General features: G+C 43.3%; 1 protein-coding gene across 1 annotated transcript in view; it reads left to right on the top strand.

The window, feature by feature from the left end:
• Positions 1-20,177, top strand: part of ADAMTS14 (ADAM metallopeptidase with thrombospondin type 1 motif 14) — a 446,572-nt gene that overhangs the window by 248,441 nt on the left and 177,954 nt on the right. Inside the window, exons 7-8 of the mRNA XM_085603877.1 lie at positions 4,279-4,384; positions 13,110-13,253. Coding sequence (XP_085460003.1) covers positions 4,279-4,384; positions 13,110-13,253 — 250 coding nt within the window. The remainder of the gene's footprint in view (positions 1-4,278; positions 4,385-13,109; positions 13,254-20,177) is intronic.

Below are 20,177 nucleotides of genomic sequence, written 5' to 3' on the forward strand. Positions count from 1 at the left end.
CTAACCTCCTCTCCACAGCATGCCAAAAATACTGTTTGATTTATACCAACAAAAATAGCAAAGAGTGACCCAAAACAGAAACGAAAATCCAAACATGGTGGAGCAAAGGGGTGGCAAAAAGTCTCCTAGCTGAGGTAGGAAGTAATGAGTTAAGAAGATCTGACGTTGTTTCACTAAAACTTTATCTGATGTTTGCTGTGCACGGCCTGCCAATGCACTGCACCTGACTCGATCGAAGACTCGTCTGTATGGAAAGAGGCAAGGGGTGTTTTTTGCATGGGTGTTTATTTTGATGGGTTTGTGTCTGCATGTTTATTCTGTTCCTTGTGGAAAAAGGTGGGACCGTTGCAAAATAAGACTTTTTTCTTCTCACTTCACTGCTGTATGCTTTCCAGGTCTTGCGAGTGGCTGAACAAGAATGTATGTATAGATATTGTTCTCTTACTTTTGTAAAGGTGTTCTGTGATGTTTACATTTGTCTGCTATTGGACTGTCTGCAGTTTTGTGTCTTATCTAGTTTGTTGTAAATTGGTCACCACAAAATCATTTAACTTCAGAAGCAGGTTATGATAATAGAGAATTCAGCATAATTATCAGTGTAGGCCTATGGCTCCCAATCTTAAGAATTCTTCAAAAGAATTCAGGAATGTCTTAGGAGTGGTGTCAGTTGTGTGCTCTTAAAGTAGATAAACATATGGCCCACTGGTGTACTGACAGATGAGGTCTATGTCAACTGAACATAACCTATCCTTCCTCTAGAAGGCTATGGACAATGGCTATGACCCAGGCTTCTCTGTGAATCATGTCAGCTGTTCTGTAACTCCACAGAGGAGTTGTTATTTAATAAGAGCCCTGGCATTAATTCCTTAATAAAAGTGCAATCAGAAAAATCATCTGCTAACATGGCCATTGTTAGAAATTGGGTTACTGGTTGACTAGGGTGTGAGCCCTAGTCCAGCAGCCATCACAATCCTATTCAGGGTAAGGCACAAGCAACCCCCAAATTAACTTGCACAGAGCAGTCTAGCTTAACTTAGAGGCAATGTGTAAAGTATTTGTGCAACACTTCAAACAGTAAAACAGTGGAATCACCACACAAAATGATGCCACACCAGGTTATAACAATAGAGAATTTAATAAATAAAGCAAGACCAAAAAGACAAAAATGCAATCAGTAGAACCAGAGTTATGAATGTTTAAGGAATCAAATAGCTTCTAAAAGCATAAAGTGCAGGGCCGGGTCAAAGTAAAAAGTACAGGCCAAAAGCGATGGAGTGCGGGTCGGATACAGTTCTAGATTAGTCCCCCTTGAGGTTTACCTCCTCACGTTTTGTGCCAAGAGTCCCGTTTGTGTTGCAGTGGGCCACGGGGAGCAAGTGGAGTGTCACAGTGGTGGTTGGCATGGCTCGAAGAGTCATGCAGGTTTCTGAAAATCCTCAGGCAATGATGCTTTAACATTGGTTGTGTCGGGTAAACTTCAGAAACCCATCAAATCATTCCATACCCTCTTTTCTAGTCATTTATGACCAATCTCATGCATTTCCCCAGAGTTGTGGGTGCATATGACTTGCACTCCTACTATTCGGAGCATGGCACACAACTTAGAGCTTTCACCTTCAAGATGTGTACTCTCCATGAATTCAACATCCCTGTTCTTCTTGAACTGCACAGCTACCAGACTGTAGAAGGCTTCTTGGAAGTTGTGCATCCGACAGCAGACTGACAATACATCAGCAGCAAAAAGAGTACTCCACTCTTCCTGTGAGTAGTTCCAGAAGCTGATCTCTGATTCTTGTCCCTGAGAGGGAAAGAAAGAAAAAAAGAACACAAGTAGAGGGAGTGAGTAAAAGATGGAGGGAAGGAGAGAGGGATGTAAGGATGAGGTGAGAGGTAAAAGGAGTGGAAAAAGGGAGGGAGTGGAAAAGAAAGGAATGGCGGAACAAGGAAAAAGAAAAAGAGGAAATAGAAAGAAACCTAAGAAAAGACTAGAGGAAGGAAGGGAGGAAGGGGGGAAAGAAACAAGGACGGCAACTAAGGCAGTAGCCGCGTTTATTTGAGGACGATTCCCTCCTGAAAAAGTTGTGCTTTCTGTTCCTTCTTGAAATGCACTGGTGTGGTGATGGTGGTGCATAAAAAAAACATACAGATCGTTAGAAAAGCTGCAGTTCAAAGGAAATATTCACTCACGCTCGTTATGTGACTTGAAGCAGTGAAAATGAGGCAGACATCATCTGCGGAAGTTTGTGCATGTCACAGGATCTTCTAAGGTAGGCAGTGCTTAATTTGTAAAATATTAAGTGCCAGGGCTCTGATCAGGAGTCCACTGCAGCTTGCACCACCCATCGCTCTTGTCATTGCTGCCAAAACGACTGCTAATCATCTCTCTCGCATGTCAATGCAACAGTTCAGATTGTTCCAGGTCCCCAAAGCTAAAGGAATGGCTGGGGAGGCAGGTATTAGTAAATTTTAAATGTAAATGGTTTTCCTAAACAACTGTTATACTGCTCATCTCTAAATCACATGAGCAGCGCCACCTTGTGGCAGACTGCCCTAAGTGTGGTGTTGACAATCAGGTGCCGGTGCTGAGCACCGGAAACAAATTAAGTGCCAGTGCTCAGCACCGGAAAGCTCCGGCTCAAATTCAGCACTGAAGGTAGGTTATGTCACTGAAGAACAGAAGTAGAACATCCATTCTAACCAATAAAGTAATGCAGAACAACCGACAAAAGAGGTTCCACGTGTTAAAAGGAGGAGCAGAAATTAACAGAGCGTTCAGGTGCAATTGCAATGCCTACTCTTTCCGAGCACTGACTTCCTAATGCACAGACTAGTTTGCCTTACTACAGAGCATATTATCAAGGGCCGGCGATAAATATCGCAAAGCGCGCTTAGCGCTTGCATATTTATCGCCGGCTATCTCTGGAATTTATCGCCCGGTTAGCGTGTTATCAACAACGCGCATCGCCGAGGCGATAAAAATTCCAGGGATATTTGGGATATAGCCGTTTTCCATGGTGGAAAACGGTGATATCCTCGATGATAGGGCCTGTGGTCTTAGCCACACAATCCACCCCCCATGTTAGGTATACCTTTGTCAGGAATTTTAACAAAAAAAAAATGGGCCAGATAGGTTGTTGAATAATTATTTAGCAAAGCCTAGCCATTAAATCCTAAGCATGCATGATTTATTTTATATTGTTTTTCAGTTTCAAATTATTATGCATAGAAACATTTTGTCATGTCTTAAAAAAGAAACACTAGTTTTTCACATTTAACAGCAAAATTACATATAAATGCAAATACAAAATAATTAATACATACATATACAAAACATAGACACCATATGAAATATCAATTGCCTCCTACAAGTCTTTAGAGAACACCAGTCCATGTATAACACAAAAGGAACAGGCAGACGTATCTTAATTCAACCGTTCTGCTTGCTTTGTCAGGAATTTAACAGATGTTAAATTCCTGTGTTAAGGCATACTTAACGCGATTTTATATATCGCTAACCCTCCTTGATAGTATCGCGAAGCTGCCTTCGCGTTATTATCCCATGTTGTTTTCACAGCCACGCCTCTTTTGCATCTCATTATCGATGCGAGGCGTGTGAAAAAGGGGCGATACGTCAAGGAATCACGCGCTAGTGTGCCCTTGATGATAATGCAATAATATTATCGCCGCTTTTCGCCCGAAAGCGGGCTCTAAAGCGGCGATAAGATTATCGTCGCCCCTTGATGATATGCCCCTGAGTTCCCAAATCGAAATGTGTCCGCGTGAAATCGAAATTATTAGTTTAGGAAGTCACTTCCGAATTTCCTAGAGTGAAGGCCTGCCGCCGCTTTCTTCTTCCCTATGGTGCAACTACGCTGACACTTCTTTCAGTGCTCCTTGGAATCAGCAGAGAGAGATTTGAATCAACTATTACGACCCTAAACAATCTCAGAAATGACATTTTTATTTGAATCCCACCTCAACTAGTTCTCTTTAGATGTGTTGTACTTTTCTGTGCTGTTTTTGTTCAGCAGGATATTAATTTGCCCGACATCTCATTTTAACCCTGTTTTGTGGATGATTGTTTCTGTGAGTGTCAAGCAAAGAGGATGTGGTAAATGGTATGTTTTGTGCGCGGTGTCAGCAGTTGTGCGCTCTCACTCCATCACTCCACAGGCACCAAGGCGTGTAATGTGCTTGCATACGGCTCCCACCTTTTTCTCATGAACTCTCTCTCCAATCCCTTTTTTCCTCTTCTCTTTTTTTGTATTCGCCTTACAGGTTACGCCCCCGTGACGGGTATGTGCCACCCACTGCGTAGCTGCACCCTGAACCATGAAGATGGATTCTCCTCAGCTTTTGTGGTCGCCCACGAGACCGGCCATGTGTAAGTCTGTGTGAGAAAGTTGTTTCTGCGCCATCTTGGCAAGGGCTTTGCATGCAGTGGGCCTTTGCTTTACTGATGAGTGCAGTGATTCATGAAGTGGACTGTATTGTCATGAGAGAGTGTGGCACAGTGTGCCTTCAAGGGAACTGCCGCTCAGTGCTTCAGGGGGAACAGAGCTTTCTCTTTTCAGCTGTCGGCCACCCACATCTTTAGATCATTTCGTCAGCGTTATGTACATGTGAAATAATTATGGTTAAATTTACGAACTATGTTTATCATGAATACTTTAGCTTAAGTAAGTACCCCATTATCCTGATTAAACTCTTTATTGGAGAAGAAAAGGGAAAATATAGCGTAACCCACAGGGATGTACACATGCACACCGCTCACAAAATGTGGCATCCATGCTCAGCAATCGAAAGGATGCGGCATACCCACTATTTGTTATAGTTAAAAAAACGAATTATGCCATAATAAATTCTTTCTTCGTTCCAAAAAGTAAATCCAAGATCAATAAAGTCATCATGCAACATACATAAGTGTTAGTGATTGACTATACGTCATGGCCTTTACACACCTGTGTTGATCATGATTCCATTATTTATTTTTGTGTCCATTCTGTGTGTCTTTGTTAGAAAATCTGGAAGGATAGCATGAATGCCCTTCACCGAGCACAACTTCACCTTGACGTCTACTTTGCCACTCTTTACGTGCCCGCGTGGCACCCGACAGATCCTTTTCTTGGCAGCCGCTGCTCTTCTCCGCCTCACTGTTGCAGCCTTCTTCCAAACTCGCCCAAAAGCGAGCTGCCTTCTCCTACTGCTTTCTTGCCCCTCATTCTCCTTTCCCTGCATCATATTTTCCTTGTTGTCAATATCCTTCTTCAGGATTGAATATAAATCTTTGTTTTGTCCCCTTTCCTCCTCTGCCTCGTTTTCCTTTTTTGTAAAAGACTCTCATAGCCTATTTCCTCATTCTCACTCCCATTGCTGCTGTAGAGACTGTCCCCTTTTCTCTATACCCGTATCCTTTCAAAAAGGAAAATGTTCGCTAAACTTCCCGCACTCTGGACATCAGAAAGTTTCAGAAATTGATTCCACAATTTTTGCCAATGCAATTAGAGCATGCTTTCTGTTTTGTAGGAGCAACAATATGAACATATGTCGGCTTTGCACATTTTCTGCCCACTAACTGCCCTAAACACCAACCTCGCCAATTCCAGAATGAATGCTGAAAACTGTAGAATTTGGGTGTGTAGTACAGGAACACTGCAGTAGGTTCATACCCCTTAAGAAACAGCACTCACTAGGTTGGTGATTATGGAAAGAGTAGAGGCCACTTAATCAGTTCATTTGTCTTCCTAGTGAAATTTACGCTTGCCCGTTGGACACTTCCACGTCTCAGACCCCTTTCCTCTGTTTCCTTAAATGCTAAGGGGCAACTGAAAAAGATACTTCCCTGGACCCTTATAACATTGTAGCCTTCACAAGCATAGAACACCCATGTTGCACTTTGAGACATGGCCACCCAAAGCCATGACCTCCCAAAGCCATGACCTCGGCCAAAAATAAACGAGAAGTGGGGACATGCTCCTGCAGAGAAGGAAGTGACCCAAGGTGGGCCAGGCTTGCGAAGCAATTTCTTGTGTGTCTTCCTGGATATCCAAGCGGTTCCATATCCCACCGGAAAGACTCATCCAGGAAACCTCCCCTCCTGGTCAAACAGTGACATGCAGCATCGGTGGTGTGTGACATGACACATAGTTAATGGTGATTTTAGAAGGTGGGGCTGATCATACAAAATGTTGGTAATAATATTCTTTAAAATGAAGTGTAAACTTCTGTCAAGCCAGGTAATTTTCATTATATTTGATGTTCGTTTCCAAGGAGAGCCGCGCACAAGTTGTTCTGTAGTTGTCACATGAAGTACTTAACCAAATCAAAGGAAATTTGCATGATGTGTGATCCACCTGTGAAAGCAAAATTTCAATTTTAGACATGCTTTTAAAACTACAATACCAGGGATATGCAGCCTTGATGCAGTCAATGCTTCGCTCTGAAGAAAAATAGAAAAAAAAAACCCTGTCATTCATAACAGAGGTGTTATAGCAGATACATGCAGTGACAGAGACAGGGAGAAAATGAAACACCTAAAACCTCAAGTCTGTGTTCTCTCCAATCTTAGAAGTTTTATGTGTTTAAGTATAATTTATGTGCATATTATATGTATTCTGGTGGGGTAGTTGCCAAGAGCCAGATTCACAGAGCTCGCCTCTGTAGATACTTAGGCTTGTACACTGGGCGCAGTACCATGGCAGTCCGCAGGTACAGCAGTGTACCGGCAATACTTGATTTTTAATTTGTGGGCAGGAAAGGGATGTGGCCTACAAAATGCAGTGACCACACACTCACGTGGACATTTGTGGGCATCTTTCGGATTGCTTCCTTCCCTTGAAACGTATGCGAAGATTTGCCTTCTAAAGGCAGGATAAATGCATTTCCATGGCGGGGAAGAGAAACAAACGCACCTGTAATTATTGGGCTCTAGGGAAGTAGATTGCCCTCATGGAAATAAAGCATGGCAATTTGCATTGAATGTATGTATCAATGCAAGATAAATATTAAAAGAGATGAGCTGGAGCATGGGTCCAAGCTGCTGTCCCTCGATGGTCACAGAAAACCGTTTCTTAGCCTTAACTCTACAATGGCTCTTGGGTGTTAGCCATTTACGAGGACTGTGCCACATATAAAATTGGGCCCTAACAACTGTAGCGCTGTAAGTCCAGAACTTTCCACCCAAACAGCAATTCATACAGAAAAAATAGAAGTCGCCTTGGATGTGGAAATATATTGATAACAGGGTGGGGTATTGATATTAGAACGGAAAGAAGGGAAATAAAAAATATCAGAAGATGGATACAGGGATGAATTGATTTTCCTGTGAGGAATTAGGGTTGCCTGCGACTCACTTTCGCCTACATAGGGAGTGTGATGAGAAAGACAGAACGAAGGGGTAATGCAAAGGCAATATGCCATTGTTTTTTGTGTTTGCTAATAAAACACTGCAATTTACATTCCTCTTTGGTACTTGCATCATAAGATCAATGACTCAAGAAAGGCCTTATTCTCACAGGTAAGTGCTGCACAAGATGTATAGACAATGCACTGGTCAAGAATTCAAAATGGAGATCTTTGCATTATGGGGTGGCCCACCCAACGATGTTCTATCGTGAATGTGTTAATGTCAGATACTAACTTGTCAAGTGGCACCCTCCCAAGATGGAGGCCTGCTGGCGACTTACCTAGGCTACAATTCAGAGGAAAGGCCTTAAGGAGGCGATTATCAGTAATTACATTGATACCACGGAATACCAGTGTGTCCCTTTCGAAGAAGTAGAAGTCATTTCACACAATGGCACTCGTGCTGTGGCATTTAACCCCTTTGACGCTCATGACGGAACGGTTCCGTCATGAGCGTCGGTTGAGCTGTGCTCATGACGGAACCGTTCCGTCATGACCACGCCCGCGCAGGTAACGGTCAGCACCGCGGGGGAATTTGCCCCGCATGGAAGGGGTTAAACTGCTTTAGTTTGCTGTACTGTATCGCTGATTAAAAAAAATACTTATGTAAAATAATTTACAAGCAAAATGCGTCGTAATAAAGCTTCACAGAATATGGCAAGTGCAACTTGAATTTGTGTTTGCCATTTATCAGCCCAATAATACAAACCAAACAATTGCATGAGGAAAATCTCATGGGCCGGAAGACCAATGTGCTGAAGAAAAGAGCACACAGATGTTGCCACACTAATAGCAGCTGTGTTGTGGTTTTCATTCAGTCCACTTCTGGGAGACATTTAGAGGAGCTCAGGAATACTTTGCCCCCCACCCTCAACCCCCCAAAGCCTTGTTCTCTATCTCTGTATGGGGATCTGTTCCTTCAATGCAAAACTAACAAAGGCACACAGGGTCCAAGGATGCCTGCAACCCGGGAAAACCTTTAGCACAATGTGTTTCATAACGTTCCACCATATGTTTGCCTTTTAGATTCCAGCAAGTGACTGAGAGAGACACCGGAGACCACCATTGTTATTTGGGGAAGGACATTAAGCATATGCCTATTATGGATATCATATCAATTTTATAGTACTCTCTAGAAAGTAAAGCCTTGAAGAACTGTGTTTTGAGCATAACAGATACTGCTGTTTCAGCTGTTGTGATTGGTTGGCATCAGTCAATCAGAACAAGTCTCTGTGGTTAAAAACCACCCTGATTAGCTGCTGGCAGGCCAAACGCAGGCAGTCCACACCTACTTGTACTTCTAAGTAGTTCAGGGCGCGTGGAATTCAGAAACACAAGCATTTTTTCATGTTTCATGAAAGAAAACTACCCCTTCCTTTAGTTTACCCGCGGAAAGGACTTGGCGCTGATGAGACATGCCAACCTCAAAATACATTTGACCGTTTGAGGAGAGGCAGGGCCTTGGAGGGGCGGGGCTTCAATCTGAGAACTGACTGAGAGGCACTTCTGACCCTACTCCATCCAGCTCCCCCTTTTAAAAAGACCAAAAGTTTTCTGAGGATTCCACCTACGTCCTCGGTATTTTCACACTCCTTAATGGACATCCTCTGCTTAGAGCCTTGAAAGACTTGCTGGAAACCCACTAAGCCCAGCAGGTTCCAGCTCACCTCCCTGCCAACGGTGTGATACCAGCTCTTCACTGGGTGGCGGCATGATGAGAGCCGAGATTGTGTGACACACAGTGGTACTGTGTGAGTTGGCAAGTCTGTCAGGTCTACTCTTTGGCTAACTAGAAAAGCAATTCTGCCTATTTCACATTTCTACTTCATGTTTCACATTAACCCACTAATGACATGGGGCTAGTTAACAGCTTTGCACATGTAGCAGGTTCAGCTTTGAACTTGTATTCCTAGTGATGATATCCCATGGTGCACAGGGAGTATCAAGCCTGGTCTCAGCCGAATGCATTAACCTCCATTGCAATGTCTTGCACTTAGCTGACTCCTTTCATAATGTCAAATGGTACAACGTGGCCTGGAGGCCTAAAATGAAACACCAAACTACATAAATAAATAAGAACAGTCATGTAGTATTTGTTTATCTCTGTTTTGCTTCCTTACTGCCATCCCACTGTGTAATGCAATTTCCTTTGGTTTTTACAGTGTGTATGTAAAGCGCTCTGATACCTACGGGTCAAGCTAGCGCTATATAAAACTTTTTAAATAAATACAAATAAATTAAAAGAGTGGAGGAAAGTGAGTGAACAAGGCCATGGATTAGCCTGACAGATAAGTTTTCACTAGGCGGCATCTACCCAGCAACGCCAGGTCTCATAGTATGAATTCTGGCGGTGCAGAAAGAGACAGCCTACAAGTCTGAATATGGGTGGTTAAAATTGGTGGTCACCCAGAATACCCTAAGGGTTTTATGCCCCCTTTCTTTAAGCATGTGCATGCTAATCTGTCCCCAATATGCATTTAGATAGGTGTTATCCACTTCATCTACCAAGGGGAGAAAGATCTCATTTCACCACCAAAGTAGTGTCGCAAAAAACAGCTGTGATGCATGTTGGTGGTGGCGGATGTACACTCCTCGGCACTGTGGGCCATGCAGCTACACCTTTTTGTAATAGCAGGAGAATTGCATACATTTTCCTCACTATTGTTCTCTTTTTATGTAGTAGACGTTTTATGCAGGTGATTTACGTTATGCAGTTGTCATACTTTAGCATGGAGTCTTCCTAAATACATGGCTCTCAGTTCAACTAGTTGTATCTCTACACAGAAATGTTTCATTGTATATGTGTCTCTCTGAATGTGCCTTTTCTGTACTTCTCCATCTGCAGAAATCTCACATTAAGCTTCTTCAGTTCTATCATTTAATGTAGGGACACACTGTTTTACACACATCTGGAAATGAGTTCCATGTTGAAACAGTTGGGTTCTTGTGAAGTGGAAGTATGGTAAGAGTAACCAATGATGTCATGGTAAATACAACAATATGGGAAGTAGCATGATATCGAGGTACATATCAGCAGCACAGGGCACCTATCGACTATTTATTAATTTGTGTTCATGGCATACCAAACCCAGAGAGGCTACAGCGCCTCACAGTTGAATGAACCGAGAACCAACATCTGGAGTGCAAATGTCCAAAAGTCCAGGACAGCTACTGCTAGTAGGTCTTGCATTGTTATAAAGCGTGGCACATTTATGGTTGGTTCAACTAGAGTATAGGTTATAGAAAAATCGAAAGACTTGGAATGTCGAGGTGAGTAAGAAGAATTAAATCAGGGTTTGCTCCTTGTACTTCGGTCTTCGTTCAATATACTAGAATTCCAGCATGAAATAAAAGCATTTTTAATGCCTCGTACCAATAATGATGTAAAAGGGCATCGTAGCTTGGGTCCGAAATATTCAAGACTGTTTCTCAAGGAAAATTGAATGCTTTGTTCAAGACAAGTACTTTTCTTGGCTATAAGGTATCACCTATGCGGTTTAAGAGGCACCATGTGCCATAGTCTCCCAATACTCTGTACTTATTATAAACGAAAGCTTACCTCTATGATTGGCCTTCCTTTTGGATTATAGTTGTATCTGTATCTTTTGGATAGAAGTGATAACAAAAGGGGGAAAACTGTTTGCAGTGTTTGTGGATCTGTGAACAGCCTTTGACCTGGTACCAAGGGGCAAACTCTGGAAGGTGCTGGCTGAGATGGGGATCCCAGATAACCTACTAAACATTCTGAGATATAGATAATGTGGCCCAGGTTAGGTGGGGGAGGAAGGGCAGCTAACAGAGCCCTTTAAGATCAGGCATGGAATTAGACAGGGGGGTGTTTTGTCACCCACTCTGTTTTCGCTATTCATTATCGGAGTGGAGGGTTATCTTGACAGACATGGATGCGACGCCCCAAAAGTTGTTGGGAGAAGGGCTACTGCCATTCTCTTCACCGATGACACTACACTGATATCAAAATCTCCGCAAGGGCACCAACAGCAACTGAATGATTTTAACTCCTTTTGTAACGAGTGAGGGCTGGAACTAAATGATATAAAGTATATGGTTTTCTCCAATTGTGTTTTGAATCCATTTAAGAGACGTATGGTAGTTGAGGGCAACCCCATCAAACTGGTCCCAACATTTGATTATTTAGGTATCTGTCTCACCCCAAATTTGCGTTGGGCTCCCCACCTCGAGAACGCACATCTCTCACTCATTCAGCAAACTTCTCACATTACCAAGATACACAGAAGAACTGTGTAAAGAAAAGTTGTGACAGAACTCGAAATTTACAACACCAAGGCTCTAGGCTTAGTCTTGTACAGAGCAGAATTGTGGATATGTGGGAAAACTGACAGCCTATCAGTGATTGAGCATCGTTTTAGAAGATCCTCGCTCAATCTTCCAGCAATTTCTCCTTTAATCGAAGCTTTCTTAGATTTGGCTCAAAATAGAGTGCAAACTCTTAATGTTTTGGCATCGCGTGTGGTCTATTGAAGCGCTCGCCTCCCATTGTGTGGGCCTCATGGATCTCATTCAGTCCCCTTGTGCTAGCAAATTTCTCTTGTTAAATTCCCTTAGGGCACTCATTAGGAAATTAGGGTGGGAAACATATTGGACAGGCCCGGAGAAGATGGCCCAAATTTCCAGAGATAGGTTCAAAGAAATGTACTGGTAATTTATGCAGGAGGAAAGTGTGGCCAATGCTGTGGGACTGCTCACTTTAGCATTCACAGATTCTAAACCCTATACCCAATACGAACACATTATTGAAGAGATTGTCCCAGCTATGGCCTGGAAATTGTTCCTCCAATTTAGATACAGGACACTCCCTACCAGGGTGTTCTGCAGCAGATGGCGATCCCATGCACCACTTGATGGTCTGTGCCCAGCATGCAAAGGAGGACCCTAATCCCTGGTACATTTATTATTCTTTTGCCCTTACTACAAACATTTGAGATCTAATTGGATTATCCCCCCATGCGGGTGTATTGGATCCAGACACCTTGAGGTGCTCCGAATTCTCAGCACTGACAATAGGAGAGCTGTAGTATTCAGCATAGCAATATGTCTGATGGCCCTATGGATTAGACGCTCGAAGTGTATTGTGTGATTTTTTTATTCTATTCAATATTGTATGATGGTTTTTGTACTATTTTATTCTTTGAGATGTATGTTCTTAGGCGTTAGGCCCTTTGTTTTAATATTCATGTATGGACTGGGTTGCCAACTTTATTTTAAATGTTATCATTCAAAAATGAAAAGAATGTGTGTTGCTCCAGGAGCCACTGTGCACACACTGGTCTATATACAATTAGAAAGGTTAACATCACATACAGCAATGCTGTTGCTACCATTTGCCACCATTCTCTTTAAGGAAGCAGTGCTGTGTTTTGTCATACTTTTCTCCTATTTAAGCCTTTTTTGTAATCATCGTTGCTTTGTTTGTAATAATCTGGTGAGATGTACTTTATAAGATCCAAGTGATCGAAATAAATTTTTGGATGATGATGATAACGAGTTCTGATTACCCTGAATGGCTGCTGTGGTTCTCAGATGATTCACTGTAACTATCACTGATTTACTACTTTGGGCTTGTGAGCACCATGGTACATGATGCACTATGCCTTGATCTCAGTCCGATTGGTCATTATTATGTTCAGCCCATTTTTGGGAACCCAACTCACTGACTCTTTTAACAGGTTAGGTATGGAACACGATGGCCAGGGCAACCGGTGTGCCGATGAGACCAGCATGGGCAGCATCATGGCTCCCTTAGTGCAAGCTGCATTCCACCGCTACCACTGGTCCAGATGCAGCAAGCAGGAACTGAACCGATTCATACAGTACGTCATTTTCCATTACTTTCCTCTGAAAAGATATCTGCTCAATAGCTATTTGTTTTTTCATCCATTGTGCTGTAGTGAACATATTACACATTTAGCTGTGTTTCCATGTTTCTCCATAGCATGCATGGAAACCTTTGTGGTTTTTATTAACTGACGTTTACCTGATGTTTTGCTAATAAATAGTGGGCAGGGCCGGCTTTAGCACTGGTGGCACCTAGAGCAACAATCTTTTTGACCCCAAACCCCTTAGTGCTCAATTTGAGCTGGTGGTTTCTGGCGCTCGGCACCAGCACTTAATTGTCAACACTGGCACTTATAAGAGTCTGCCAAACAGTGATACTAATTGTCAAATTTAGAGGTGAGCACAACAACACTTGCTTAATAATTGAATATATTTTAAAAAGTGCTAAAACCTGCCACCCAACTATTGTTTTAACGTTGGGTGGCACGGAATTGTCACACTTGTAGGAGTGTGATGGTCAGTAGTTTTGTTGGTACTGTCATTGGCAGTGCTGACAGGGGCAATGGGTGGTGCGAGCTGCAGTGGACTCCTGACGAGTACCCAGGCACTTATTTCTTTACAAATTAAGCACTGACTGATGACCTCCTTCTCTACGGATTTTTTCACTACTACCCTCCAACAGTGCCCCTCATCTCTCCATAGCCCCTCCGTGACATACATTTCATTTTACTTATAGTGCTACTCCTTGTTCACCCACACTCAGTTCTGTGATCTGCATGGTACGCGTTCTTTGCAGCGCTAATAACACTCTCCGCTACTTTAGGATAAGTCAAAACCACCACTAGACAAAGCTCCGATCTCTCTCCAGCAGGAAAATGAATCGCCTGAGTAATCCTGACATTTTTATGGTTGCCTGAAAACTTCTGGACACACAAGGAATTCCACAGTAGTGCTTTTCAATCCATAAGTTATTTTTAAACGCAGAGACCCCTGCGGCTGCACCGGTGTCACAGCCCTAAAGCCGGCCCTGGGTAGGGGCGCTGGAAGCAGTAGTGAGGGAGGGGCTGCACTACTGTAGATAACACTGCAGGAGTTCAGAAAGGGAATGAACAACACAAAAGGACTTTACATTTTGTTTTTATCTTTCCTCTCAGTTCAAAGACAGTAGTCAATTGCCATGCAATGCCTTCCTACAAACTGCTGCCTATTTGACATCAGCTGCGGCCGCTGCAGGTAAGAGCGGTGGGGCCGGCTGGGGGGGGATTTCGAAAGTCGACCACAAGGGTAAATTCAATAAACAATTAATTTTGCCTTGTGGTCATCTCTCGAAATGCCCCCCACCCAGCCCCACTGCCCACCGCTCTTACCTGCAGAGGCCGCAGCTGTTTAACATGGAGAATTGTATTTACTTTTCCTTTCCTCAATTGCAAAGTGAGGGAATTTTGTAATGTGAACCAAGTGACAATCTTGCTAGGGTCTAGGAAGTATGAAAGGAAATGCTGAAGGATGTCAACTGTTTTCTAACACGCACCAACATTTAAATACTTATAATTTCTCCTTTTCTTAGAGACCTTCACTGGCTTCGTATTGCAAACCGCATTAAATTCAAGGCCCTCTGTTTTCTGCATAAAATCAAGCAAGGGTCGTCCCCAGGTTATCTTAAGGCCCTGGTTCAACCATACTTTCCATCCCGCACCCTCAGATCATCAGCTCAGGGCAACTTTGTGATTCCCCGCTTCAAACTTATGAGAATGGGCGGCTGCTCCTTTTCTTGCGCTGCCCCTAGGCTGTGGAATTCTCTTCCGGTTACATTGAAACTCGAACCATCTCTACTGAAATTCCGCAAGGACCTCAAAACCTGGCTCTTTCCTCTTTAACAACTGTGAGGGATAATCACTGAATCTATCGGCGCCGGGAGACCCCTTGTGGGTAGCTGTGCGCCCTACAAATTCAATTACAAATACAAATACAAATAAATGAAGTTTGCAAATATATCAGACTATATCTGCAGCAAGAAAAGTATGACTGAGGTACATAGTTTCTTCTGAAGTGTGATGGAAACAATGATTTTCATACCATCAAAACAAACTAAGAGACTTTACTTCTGTGATGCGCGAACGACAATTATGTACAGAAATTGAATTTCCATCTGTTATAATTTGTATGCTATATATGTTTAGCAGTAAAGCTGCAAGAAAATTTAGTTGCCATTTCAAGCGGCCATTTCAATGGAAAATGTGCTCTGTGTGATTGGCAGTACCCTCAGTAGAGCAAGGATGCTATGAGCCAGGGAGCAAAGAAAATGTCCCTTTAATTGCTGTTTGGGTAGTAAAATGGGGCCTTCAAGGCTCTGGACCATGGTGTCACTGCACCTGCTGCACAAGTGGTAGCTGCGCTGCTGAGTTCCCTAGCACACCATGCTTTAGGGTTATATTTGGTACAAAATGCCCCACTGGCAACACTACCTGTTCATCATTCACTTACCGAATGGGCGTGACTCATTGGCTCCATTCTGTAACACTTGGATTTTTCACAACCCCTATGACTTCAGTGGTGTAACAATGGCAGGACCCTCACCCTGAAAGTTATTCCAGCACCAGTCAGAGTGGGTGACAAAGAACAACTACCAACGTTCCAGGAGAACTCCAAGGTGTTCCCCCAGTAAGCCCCTCAAAATCAGTGAAAGAGCAAGAATGCATTACTGATGAGACTATAAGGCCCCTAGGATCTTTCTAAGAGCAAGCGGCCTATTTTTTGGTCTTGGATTATGTGATTAATTTGGTTGACACAACAAATGAAGATATATTATGATCTTTAGTACATGTGCCAGTCATCCATAGGCTTGTGTGGAACAATATGCAGAGTTGTGACAAAGTGAAAATGTATCCTTTTTTTTAACAATTCACCTGCATACCGAATGTATACTGTTGGTGTAGAGAAACAGTCGATTTTCAGCCATTTCATTCATTTTATATGTTTCGTATTGCTCTTCCCTGCGAGCAAGTGAGCAGTTGGTGAGTTAAGTGTTCAATGTTGAATGAAATCTATATCATGTCAAAATCCCGCCTCCAGGGTGACCTATCTCAGCCTTTCATCATTCAGAGTCTGCTAAATTGAGTACTCTTGTGTAGAACAGAAACACGTGATTTTATATTTTTATGAAAGAGCGGAGCTGCAGTGGAAAGTGTTAGGTAAACAAAAGGCATTATTCAGGGAGCTTTTTGACGGTTTTTCAAATATCTGTTGCTGAGAGTTTCAATTTTATGAGTTTTAGTTCACTGAACTTCCTTGTGTATTATCAGTGGCCAACCCTCATTCCCTAGGATATTATGCCAACCCCACTTGATTAGAAGCAGCATGACCTGATTAAAAAAAAAACTTTTGTTTAGCAAAATCACAAGATGTGCGCCCACAGTAGAGTGTTTTTAATTTCTTTTATTGATTCTGCCAGTCAAAAAAGCCTTTGTGATTCACAAAGTATTTTTAGTGATCCCTTCTGAATTGTAAATTTGTGTTGCAGCCTCCTCCTGTTTATAATTCATAGTGCCAGGTGTCAATGGTGTGTGACCATTCATCAGTTATCTGCCATGAGTTTGGATGGTAAATCATTTGCAAACACAAGGAGATGATGGGCGGAGTGCTGAAACTTTTTAAACACTCACCCTCAGTCACAGATCTTGGTTGAATCCATCATCATTCTTTAGCTCACTCTGCCACCCCAGTTCAGACACCGCTATATGCAAATCAGTCTTGACCCTGTGCCTCATGGGAACAGTCCAGCCCGAACTGCCAAGCCCGGTCTTCCCTGGACCAGAAAGAAGCATCCTGGGACCGGTTTCGGTAAATCATTTGCACAGTGAAGCAGGTTCCTCTGGACATATTCTCCTTTTATACTTGTGTTGGCTTCGGGGGAGCAGGGGTTGGTTCAGGGGACCACTGCATGCTCTCCCGATGGCACTCATTCCAAGCAAACAATTTTTCTTTCAAAGAAGTCCCTGTTCCTTCAAGGACACAGTTTTCTATACAAACATTTCCACATGTAATGAATTCTAATGCAAAGATGGAAGCCTTCTTTCCCTCTTAGGGCTTCATCTTATTGCTCGCAGACATCCACATAGGGTCACAGATTGTTTCCTGACTAATATACATTAGGAACAAAGTTTTGTAATCTGTGAATGCACATTTGAAAAATGTGACTGATTAGTACATCAGTGACATCCTAAAATGAAGTCCAGGTTCCAATTTGCACTTGCTAGTTTGCGACCTGGGCCTTGCACATCACCCTCATATTATGTTGTTGTCATTTAGAAAATCTGCCATTTAGTTCTTGGTAAGTAAATAACACAAAACTGCTGTGTGGCTTATGAGACCATGATTGGTGGCATGTTTGGCAGGGGAATAGACCTGAGCACTCATTGTGTTGTATTGTGATACAAAGTGTATATCAAAACAGTGTAGTGTGAGTCTCACTCGTGAAACAATAAAATAATTTAGTGGATAGAAATGTCAGCCACATCGAAAGAAGGATGTGCCAGTCGTAGGGTGTCCAACAATGGTCTAAGTGAGTTCTATTCATGCCATATTTTCAGGGTCTCCCCTGCCATGTCATTTATTTCTATTTAAATTAATTATGTATGAATATGATATGTGGATCTCCTGAATAACTTGTATATATCCCACCCAAGTTGGATACCCCTTGCTAGTCCATTTGGATAGCCACACGTTTAAGTTAATCTGCTTTCTCCTAAAGGTCAATGACTGTGCCAGAGATACTCTGAATGTACAATAATTTCTGTCTGAGATAGAACAATCTTATTTTGTGTACATTTTACCATTTTGTGCGATGTCACCTATTTTTGTTTTTTCTGTACTTTGAGGAGATTCTGAAAGACAGACCTCTGGTACAAAAAGACACCAGGCAACTGTTGCAAAATAGAGATACTAAAATCTGCATGCTATATTTTGTGAATTGCCCATCTGGTTTGTATTGGTTGAGTGATCATTTGTTAAATGGTTTAGCAGGCATAGTTATACTAACTACACTTATATAGCACACCCCACAATGTGTCTGTTCTCCAGGGACTGATGACACATATTATTTCTTAGCTAACTCATTGGTACTCATTTTATTGACCTCTGAATGTTGACAGGCTAAGTGGGCTTACTAAAATTTTAACCTGTAACCTTAGGCTTACAAACACATATCTCTATAATAGATGCACTAGTCCACTGAGCTACCTTATCAATTTAAAAGAGAACATATCCTATCATAAAGATTTCTTGAACACATTAAAAGTGGTTGCCTGAATTTATTTCAAAATGTTCAAAACAGATGTGTAGACTATGGGTCTGTTTATGGGAATAATGGCAAAGTGGAGGTGCAGTTTTTAGTGGGAGAAGTGTGGTAAAACTGGGTGGTAGGAATTTTGTGGATTGCTGTAAATGGTGGAACTTTCCTTCACAATAATGCGAGGAAAATAATGTGATCTCAGCAGTGGCATAACGCAAAATGATGAGGCCACCCCGTACAATGTGATGAAGAACCTCAGAGCTGCCCATATCTCACAGATTTATATTGGCCTTGGCCTGAATGGTGGGGGCCCTGAAGGTTTATGGACTCCTTGAAGGTTTGCCCCCCCCCCCATAACCCCCATGGATTTTAGCCAAAGTTTGAAATTTGCAGGACATTCTTGGTGAGAAAACATGCCAGGATCAAAGGTACCTGGGTCTCTAGGTTTCAGAAGTCTGCAGGGTTCATAGGGTTCCCTGGTTGCCGGCTGACCCAGAACCTGAATAGTGCCGCCAAAAAGCATAGCAAATGAGAGAAAATTGGGATTTATTCCCATTCTACAGGCCCATATGTCAAAACAAAACTCAAGAAAATCCACTTTTTCTCTCAATTGCCATGAAGATAGGGATGTTTTAGGCCCTAGGGAGGTCGAAAGAAAGTTGTGGCTCCATGGGTAGGCATGCAGCTTGATGTTAGAACAGGCTAGCTGTAGACTATAGAATAAATCATCCAATCATCCCCCCACGGGCTGGTACAGAGACTGGTGAGGCTATGAGGTGGGCATTGTCATGACCTTCGTGACACAGCGACATCATCCCCAGGCCACGACTACACTACAAATCCCAAGACGCCCTTCTCGGCCGTCTCGGAGCGCCCGGACTAGCGAGCCTCCTGATTGGGAGGCTATATAGCCCCGCCCATGCCGCGAAACGGGGCTTGACAATCGTTCCAGTTTGAATTCCCTGATCACGCCAGGCGGACGGTGTTCCCCGCCGGAGGTCGGGCGTGCTTCAAGCTTCGCGGAACCCAAGCCCTTGGACCGACTCCCGGAACCTACGTGCCGTGTGAAGGTAAGACACCAGGCGGACGGTGTGTCCCCGCCGGAGGTCGGGTGTCTTCTACGGTACTTTGACCAAGCCTCCGCTCTCTGCGTACCAGGGGTTACTCGCTCGGCGGAAACCTCGTCTTGTACTTTCCCTGACTTCACTGGGCTTCCCGTTTTCCTAGGTACTTAGGCCATTACGCGGGTATTTGACCCGTATTCTCGTGCTCTCCACGGAGCTTCTCCGACCGCAAACCCCATCGGCAGTACTCTTGGGCTGCGCGTCATCGCTGTGAGGAAACAGCGAGAGAGACAGCGCTTGCCATAAACTACAGGGGAGGGGCTCTTCTACCTAGGTGCCCACCATCACCAGGGGGATTCTCGGAGTACACCTCATCCCTTCAGGTAGGAAGGGGGGGGGAATTGTTTTCCAAAGCCACGAGCGTGTGAGTTCAGCAGGAAGGACTCTGTGAAGCCTACTCATCGTTTATTCTGTCTTTTCAGTTGGTGTAAAACACACGTGCGCCCGGCCTGCCGATACCAGAATACAACACTACCCCACAGGATTCCGTGTTCCTCCCTCCCTTCCCGGGGGGACGTCTGTTTGTAGAGCAGTGTACTCTCTCT

The sequence above is a fragment of the Triturus cristatus genome, chromosome 1_2 (assembly GCF_964204655.1).
Source record: "Triturus cristatus chromosome 1_2, aTriCri1.1, whole genome shotgun sequence".
Lineage (NCBI taxonomy): Eukaryota > Metazoa > Chordata > Amphibia > Caudata > Salamandridae > Triturus > Triturus cristatus.